The sequence below is a fragment of the Pocillopora verrucosa genome, chromosome 1 (genome assembly GCF_036669915.1).
Source record: "Pocillopora verrucosa isolate sample1 chromosome 1, ASM3666991v2, whole genome shotgun sequence".
In the NCBI taxonomy this organism is placed as follows: Eukaryota; Metazoa; Cnidaria; class Anthozoa; order Scleractinia; family Pocilloporidae; genus Pocillopora; species Pocillopora verrucosa.
Window position 1 is genome coordinate 34386343 of NC_089312.1, and position 9014 is coordinate 34395356.

Sequence of the window (9014 nt, forward strand, 5' to 3'; positions counted from 1 at the left end):
AAGTTCACCGGTCTGATCTTCGTTTCAGTTGTTGTGGGCGCACTTTTTCCAGCGTCGCTGGAATCTAAACGTGACCAATGGATCCTGAGATTTGAATCCTGCGCTGAAGTACAATTGACTTTGTACCACCAACCTCCACAACATATATTAGAAGCGGGATCGTTATCTCAGGTAACAAACTGGGAGCCATTATGATACCAGAGACAGTCACGATTGATTGTCTTGTCTAAACAAAAGAAATTTTGGGAAATAAGCATTGATATCAATATATAGCCAGCCGTTAGACACTTTATTATTAAGGAGCAGGAAAATGAAGTAGGAAATCAAATGTTATGATCTCAGCTACAAAAATGTTGAAAAACAAACAATGCAAAACAAAAATAGTCCCGTTGTGGTATTGACAAACTACCGGCGATTCTTCTTCAGTTTTAGAGGCATTTACATGAATCAGAAGAGACATGCTGTACAGTCGTTTGGCCAACGTGATGAGTAAATAACAGGATTGGTAGAGAAAAAAATGGGTCAGTTTGTTGCTTAAGAGCGAGAACGTTGGCTAGCCATAATTGCGATGGTATTGAGGCTGGTGATAACTATAATTTAATCAGCTTGTACTTAGCTTCCTCTTTTCCAATTTGTAACCAGGCATACTCATGCAGTTTTTTTTATTTTTTTAGTTACTCCCAGATCTGCGCGAAACTTGCTCTCTGACTTATTTCTTGCCAAGCGGTGGATCTTTTCCAATCCAAGCCAATATTCACCAATGAGGAAATTACCGATACCATGTTTGTAGTCATCCCGGGTGCGGTTGAAATCAACGAAGCCATTCAGCCTCTTCTACATCACTGTCCATCCTCCACCAGCTGTTGTCTGGTCGCAATATGCATCAAAGGGAGCTTTGTCATCGGGATAGATTGTATAAATACCGCTGATTCTTTGACTGCCTTCGAAAACCTCGGCACAGTTCTTGGCTTTTAAAAAATTATAATAATTAAATTTTGGTTGGTTTGATGAAACACATCAAGGAAACAGCATGAAGCAAAGAAAGACAAAATCGTAGAAGTCAAGTAAAAGAAACGAGCAGCGTGAGAATGATCATCACTTTTTAGCTGGCCAATTTAATTAAGTGCTTGCCACTTTGTTGATAGCTATCTTCTACGAGTCAGATTTACAACTCAAGAGTTATAAGAATATATCAGAGAACTTAGCATATCAAACTCTTTCCCCAGTGCGACGAACATTTATTTTTCTCGGTTCCAGGTGTACGCAACCACTAACCCCACGTAATGCGCATGCTCTTCGTTACGAATTTTCAAAATGGCGGACAGGTCAAAGAGGGAAATTAAAAAAACAAAGCGATTTTGCAATGAATTCTCAACATACACCCTCGTTAGAAAGGCGAATCCACGGAAGAAAGATACAAAACTGTATGATATTGTGATCGATATGATATTAAATCGATACCGAGGGCCCGTTTAATTGCCTTCCGCCACGGTTATTAGCTTTCTTGACAGCTTTCTGAAGATAGAATACTTTCTTTCTGAAGACTTCTGATATGCAGCTATTGATTATTACACCTCGTATACCTGATTGCTCAAACACTTTGTTTACGATTGTTGAAAGGACCGAGTCATGGTTCTCCGTCTTCGTCTTGATATTGCTTTGAAATACTTTAGACTAGTAAGCTGAAACGAAAAATTAATCAGGGAAGTTTACGAAAAATCCGGCAAACAAGCTTTAAAAAGGCATTTATTTAGACTTCATACTTCAACGAACTTCACAAATCTTACTTGTTTATCTTGTAAGTAAACGATGGCAGATTAATTCCCGAAGCGCTTTCTGAGTTTCCCGATCCCTCTCCTACTGCTTTCACGCTTACAAAACAGGAAAAATCAAAAGGAGGAAGATACAGCTGTTTTGAAACGCCATTTGACGAAGGTAAATCTGCTTCTTGTTCAACACTTTACATATCAAAACAAAGGAAATGTGTTCCTCTTTTTGATTCTGGCGGTACATTTTTAATTTGCGCCTGTGTAAAAGAGATATCGCCCGAGACCCTTCGCTCGGTCGTGTTTTGATCAAAAACGCCTTGTTAGTTTCACGCAACCGCTCGGAGAAAAGGTAAAAATGACGAGGGAAAAACTTTACCTTCAAGTTAGAAAATTAGCGAAATAGAAAGCCACAATATTGTAGTTTAATATTTCAGAGATACATTGAGTGCTTTTTCCGAGAGAATCCGCGCGATTGTAAAACATTCGAAAATTACACTCGATTTGAGTGGGGTGTTGAAGTGGGCGTGGTCACTACATTCATGTTAAGACTATTTGTACCCCATGAGTTTGATATGTGATACTTAAATTTCTCGGATCCTTTGTTGTTGTTTTTGTAACTTGTTGAAGGTGCAGGAGTTGAAGATAACATTTGAACCGTTAAAAAAAGTGTCACACTGAGCAGCAAATTGGAACTTTGTGAAGTAGACATTATATGATGAATTTTTTTCTCCTACCTTAAAGCTGTATATTTTATGATGAAGCACAGTTGTAGACTGGATCAATTTCAACTACTTCACCTTTTATTCATTCTAAGGGTGTAAAACTGTGGGCCTAATAACAATATCCTCGAAGGCAACTATTTCCCGGAGATACTCTTAAGAAAGGATTTTTGAAACATTGTTTCTGTATGTCATTTCTCGAATTAACACAGGAAATTGGACGCTGAAGTTATCATAAGCAATTAAATCGGAGTAAACTAGGCGTAATACTTAAGACTCAAGAAAGGGGTGTTGTGTTCCCTGGGGATTCCCGCAGGGTCAGTGATGAGGCTGCACAATTTCAAAGAGCAACGGAAACCTCAAACTCCTTTAAAGGAATGAAATTCGTCATCAAAAGCACGCTACACTTATATTAACCGCATAAAGAATTAGAAGGACAAAGTTCTAGAGACTGTACTATTTTATACAGTCAGCGTGTGACTGTGATGGTACAATTAATTCCATTTAAGGAGTGAGGCGGTTTTGCCTTAAAATTTTGGCTAGCTAATCAGTTTTTTTTATAGGAGCTTTTTTCACTGAACTAAGATTTTACAGTGATTTTAATGTTTAAAAAAGCAAAGGAAGAGATATGTTCAGATAAAAAAAATTTAAAAAAATTAGCAGGCTTCACACTTACTACGATTTGAGGAGTGAGGCGGTTTTGCCTTAAAATTTTGGCTTGCTAACCGGTTTTTTTTATAGGAGCTTTTTTCACTGAACTAAGATTTTACAGTGATTTTAATGTTTGAAAAAGCAAAGGAGGAGATATGTTCAGATAAAAAAAATTTATAAAAATTAGCAGGCTTCACACTTACTACGACTCAAAATACTGAGTTGGCAATATTCTTATGTTAACTGGTTAAAAATTGCATTAGTGGTATGTTTCAAATATCCTCCACATTTAGGAATAGGGGGAGATTCCCGCGGAATACAGCTGTGGAGTCGAGTACTTTCTTATTACGATTACAGTTCCTAATAGCTTGGGTATAAATACAAGGCTTAACAGTTGTAAATTCTTCAGTCTACAACTGTGTGCATGAAATCTCGTGCTTTAAGGTCGGAGAAGAAAAATCTTTGAATCATGCCTGTTTCACAAAGTTCTACTTTGCTGCTCAGCGTGACAATTTTATTCACGATTCAGTCGCTACCTCCAACTCAGGCGATGTGTTTCAACAAAAGCAGAATAGGATTTGAGAAATGTAAGTAGGAATCCATTCTCTGTTCTCTTGTGATAACCACCGTATTGTTTCTTTTTCTTGGTTTTGTATCATTTGTTTTTTTCCCTATTTTAAACTCTTTACTTGATACTCTTAATCGAAGACCAAACTATTATCTTGTCATCTTTAAAAGCTAGGAACTGTGCTGAGCTTTACTCTTTCGGGTTCACTGAAAAAAATGACAAATGATGGTAACCCTTTTTCTTTTATTTTTTTGTCAACAGTATTTACACTAGTTATTAGTGCTATATCTCATTTGAAAGAGGACAAAATTAGCTTTTCAGAAAAAATATATTTAGCCTCCAAAAATCCATGGATTTTAAATCATGCTAAGAAAATGGCATACAATTTGCATAAATTATTGTACAACTTTTGACTTTGAAACAGCCTGAGCCTGAATGGATTGGAGTTAAAAGGAAACATTTCTTAGATAAAATATTCCTTATCTTATGGGCAAGACATCCAGAGACTCTGGCTGAAAAAGAACAAATATGGAATTAATTAGAATTTTTTTACAAACTGTAGCCCAAAACCATAAAAATTGACCCAGATTATTGAAAAATTTATTCCCCACCAAGTATTTACAGAAGGGAAATAAGCTATACCTCACTTGAAACAGCAGTAAATAAGCTTTCCTGAAATGCATGTTTCCTCTCCAAGAAAAAGGAAACAACCTCATTGAATGCTTTCAAACTAACATTAATTAGCATAAAATATCATCTAAATTTGAACTGTGAATTAAGTGATACCCAAATAATACAAAGTAATAAGGCAAAAATTAACTTAAGAGGTTCCTTGTTATATGGGCAACATCTCCATAAAAAATTGGTTGGAAGATAGCAAATCTGAGACGTGTTACACATATCTTGTGAACACTGATTGACACACTGACTAATTAGTCTGACCTCATCATCACCCCAAGCCCAAATTTACTAATCCCTCTTGAAGTCTTCAGTGCAATCATTGGAACTATATTTCTTTGTTTGACTTCTGAAATTTTGCCTTGAAACAGGGACAAATGAGATAATCAGCCTCAAAATACATAAAGCGCAACATATATCAAAAGCCTTTCACTTGCAATGCACCACCAGTATTTTCAAGAGTAAACAATTCAGAAGTGAAACCGGAAACTGTCATTTTATATCATTCCACTCATTCTCGAGCATAGTTTGTTTGTTTTGTGAATTTTCAGCATGTAACAAGTAGAGCCACATCTAAAAAACATACAAAACATATAAGATAATGTACAGGTCGATATATATTCAACTATCGTTTTAAAAATAAAAGATTTTATTTGATTTAGTTCGGACTCACACTGCGTCATATCTGTCATCGGCTGATAATTTAGGTCGTTGCGTTCTAACATTCAATTGAAGATTATTTTCTCTGTCGCTCAAAAATCATGTTTGATCATAATATATGTTGCTTTTCATTCACAAATACACATTAACAGGTTTGACTCAAGGCAAAAAACAAGGATTCGTGCGCGAAAAGTAAAAGTAAATGTTTCAACACCACATGCGTCACGCATTTAAATATCGCAAGATTGTTTACAGATTACTTACCTCGATTCTTCGCCAAGATTTTCCAGTTTTCTATCTAATTCGGATTCCTCACCACTAGAGATACCACCATGCTCACTTCCATCGTCAAAAATCACCTCTAAAGCCTTAGCTACGCTGTATCTCTAGCGTTTCGCATCGGACGCCATTATCGCAGACTGAAATCATACGAAAATAATTGGGCGACCCTAAAAGCCGGAACGGTGGAACGGTGGAACGGCGGAACGGCGGAACGGCAGAATGGTGGAATGGCGGAAAAAGACCCCAAATCCTAAAACACGGAACGGCGGAAAATGACCTCAAATCCTAAAACATGGAACGGCGGAAAATGATCCCAAATCCTAAAACACGGAACGGCAAAAAACGACCCCAAATTCTGAAACACGGAACGGATGTCATTTTTTTAAAAAAAAAATTTATAATTAATTTTTTAAATAATTTTTTTGAATTTTCTAAAAGCATGGCCCCCAAAATATTTTTCTCACCTTTCCCACAAAAGTTTCAAATTTTTCACCACTTCGCCTGTTCCTGTTCGTATGTCTAGCCAAGCCTTTATGGTCACTGGCCCCTGTATAGCCTCTAACTATGGCTCATAAATACAGGCATTTAGTTTCAACTTGTAAAACTTCCTGAAGAAGTGTGCGACAGTTAGACGAAACGCGTCAGAGAATAAAGAATTTTTACAACTATTGTTCGCAGAGTGCTGCTCATTAGTTCATTTGTAAAAAAATTGTGAAAAAAAATTGTCAGAGAAATTGGTCCAGACTGCTAACAACTCCTGAGCCGCCGAAGGGAGCGAAGTCGAAAAACAAATATTCAAGCATCGTTGCAAACGGTTCCATGCCCACAGCTTTAAACTTAACTTTATGTTCACTTTTAATCACATGGAGTATCTTTGCTTCTTTGAGAAAAAGACTCTTTTCCTTCTCGTCCTCACCTAATAGCTTCTTGATAACGACCTTCTCAAAATTGTTTCTCGCCACAAAAACTCACATGCTAGTTTAAGTTTGGAACTGGGGCTGAACGTCGCCATATTTTGAGAAGCCTGAAAACGTTCCTGTGATGTTCTCACATTTACATGCACATAGTATATTATTATTTCATTCCATTAAATTAATGCATACGTGACCAGGAAACGTATCAAAGTTACAATTGTTTATTGAAATGTGGTACGTCAAGTTGGTTTTCACATGCTGTGCGACTTTTTATGCCGCGACGAAAACTCATGGCAAATTTAGCATGACAAAAGGTACTTACACAGGTTAACAACGCGAAAACGCAGCCACCTTTCATTCATAATGGTCATTATTATTCATACCACTCAGTAAAAGAAAAAAAAAGTAATAACACTTAATTTTAGTCACGCGCGTTATCGTCGCTCGAGTGTCTTAGTACAAACAGTTCGCGCAACATGACATCCGTTCCGTGTTTTAGGATTTGGGGTCATTTTCCGCCGTTCTGTGTTTTAGGGTTTGGGTCATTTTCCGCCGTTCCGTATTTTTAGGATTTGGGGTCATTTTCCGCCATTCCGCCATTCCGCCATTCCGCTATTCCACCATTCCACCATTCCACCATTCCGCCATTCCACCATTCCACCATTCCACCATTCCACCATTCCACCATTCCACCATTCCACCATTCCACCATTCCACCATTCCACCATTCCACCATTCCACCATTCCACCATTCCGCCATTCCACCATTCCGCCATTCCACCATTCCGCCATTCCACCATTCCGCCATTCCGCCATTCCACCATTCCACCATTCCACCATTCCACCATTCCACCATTCCACCGTTCAATCATTCCGGCTTTTAGGGTCGCCCCAAATAATTTTCGGATCGGGCTCCCGAGGTCACGTTTGATAGTTCGGAGCTAAAACTCGCCATGTGATTGGCTTAGAATGTTTACATTCTACATCCGAAATTTCAGAGCGATCGGATGTAATCCGAGCATTTCCGAAAAGGCCAAAGCCATCGTTATCGGGCTTAGGGTATCATTGGTGATTGATACGCCAGCAGTGTAGAGTCCATGTCTTTCGGCTTTGGAATCCGAAGGTCCTGGTTCAAATATCCATAGGAAAAATCAAATTCACAACCCGTTTACCTGGCCTCTCGCTCGTGACAGGACAAAAAAACATCTCGTCGAAACCTTTTTTCCTTCGATCTCGAAGACTTGTCGAATTTTGTGTAAGGTCTGACCGAGGAATAGTGATTTCACCTAAGAAAATAACCAATCGAGAATTTTTTTTTCCCTACAAATAAGAACTGCGCTGAGCTTTACAAATGCGGCCAAACCATCAGTGGTGTTTATAAAATCGACCCTGATAGTTCAGGTGCCTTTGATGTGTATTGTGATCAAACGACAGCTGGTGGAGGATGGACAGTGATCCAGAAGAGAGTGAATGGCATTGTTGATTTCAACCGCACCTGGAAAGATTTTAAAAAGGGATTCGGTGATTTTCTCGTTCGTGGATTTTGGCTCGGAATGGACAAGATCCAACGCCTGACGCAAAACAAGACAGAAAATAAACTCCGCGTGGATCTGGGAGTAAATTCGAGCAAAACTGTTCACGCTGAGTACAAATGGTTTGGTATTGAGAGTGAGAAAGTTCATTACAAGCTACGCATCGCTATTTCACGTAAGCCAGTCTATTCTTCCCTAACACATGATCATTGTCATAGGTGATCATTATTATCATCATCCTTAAATATGGTGAATTTCACAGCTCTTTACTCACATGTCTCGATCTCAAAGGAGGATGCCATGGAAATATCGTTGTTATTCATACATTTTTATATTGTTATGCATATCGCACTCATGAGTCCAACCTTAAACGAACCATTTACCTGCAAGTTCCCTGTGACTTGGTAGCAGTGGCACAGCACTTGGTAACAGTAGCTCATAATTTTATACACATGTAGAAGCCAAAAATAGGCCAAGGAAGGACTCTTAACAATTACGGATGATTGACAACTGTGAAGCTAAAATATATTTAAATTTTATTCCTTCCTTTTTCTTGTGCAGATGGTAATAGTACTGCTTACGATTCCCTCTCCATTAATAATGGCACGTCATTCAGTACATGGGATAAGAATACAACTGGTTGTGCTTGTGAACAGAAAGATTGTGGAGGCTGGTGGTACCTGAACGTCGGTAAAACTTGTGGTACTTACTCAAATCTTAACAGCATTTATAACAAAATTCACTGGGCAAACTTAACCCTTTATGCTAAAAGCAATCCCACAACATCTGAAATGAAAATCAGACCAGTGGACTTTCGCATTCCCTAAAGCCTCCTCCCTAAGGGGACCGATAATTTTGTTTCAGGAAGATTTTTTTTGTGTGTCATGAAACAATTGTTTGTATGAAATAGTTTACCAGATCCTCTTACAAGGCTCTGTAATGTTCTCGGGTGGGTTGATAAAGTTATCTATGATTTATCAGGCAACTTGATTGATTTGATAAGTTTTTTGATGGAAATGAACGCAAACATTTTTTGGTAGAAAGTTTGAACCGGTGAACTACATCCGACCATGCAGTTTTAGATCTAAACTTCCTACGGGCATCTAATTAGATTAAATCTACTTCATTCCAAATGAGAAATATCTTAAGGTAAATTTGTAAACGTTTTGCGACAACGTTGAGATAAATGTTGAGCAGTAAATAAATGAAATCATGGAAGCCTTTTTTATGTGTGTGAATGA

At 38.0% G+C, this 9014-nt stretch overlaps 1 protein-coding gene across 1 annotated transcript; it reads left to right on the forward strand.

The window, feature by feature from the left end:
- The first annotated feature begins 3559 nt into the window (after positions 1-3559).
- LOC136279308 (angiopoietin-related protein 7-like) lies at positions 3560-8600 on the forward strand. Its single transcript, XM_066162911.1, has 3 exons — positions 3560-3724; positions 7566-7952; positions 8345-8600. The coding sequence occupies exons 1-3, from the start codon at positions 3609-3611 to the stop codon at positions 8598-8600; spliced, it is 759 nt and encodes a 252-aa protein (XP_066019008.1). The 5' UTR covers positions 3560-3608.
- Positions 8601-9014: the final 414 nt, after the last annotated feature.

Coding starts and splice junctions, on each gene's coding strand:
- LOC136279308 (XM_066162911.1), top strand. CDS start 3,609: ATGCCTGTTTCACAAAGTTCTACTTTGCTGCTCAGCGTGACAATTTTA. Junction 3,725..7,565: donor AGCAGAATAGGATTTGAGAA/ATGTAAGTAGGA, acceptor TTTTTTCCCTAC/AAATAAGAACTGCGCTGAGC. Junction 7,953..8,344: donor CGCATCGCTATTTCACGTAA/GCCAGTCTATTC, acceptor AGATGGTAATAG/TACTGCTTACGATTCCCTCT.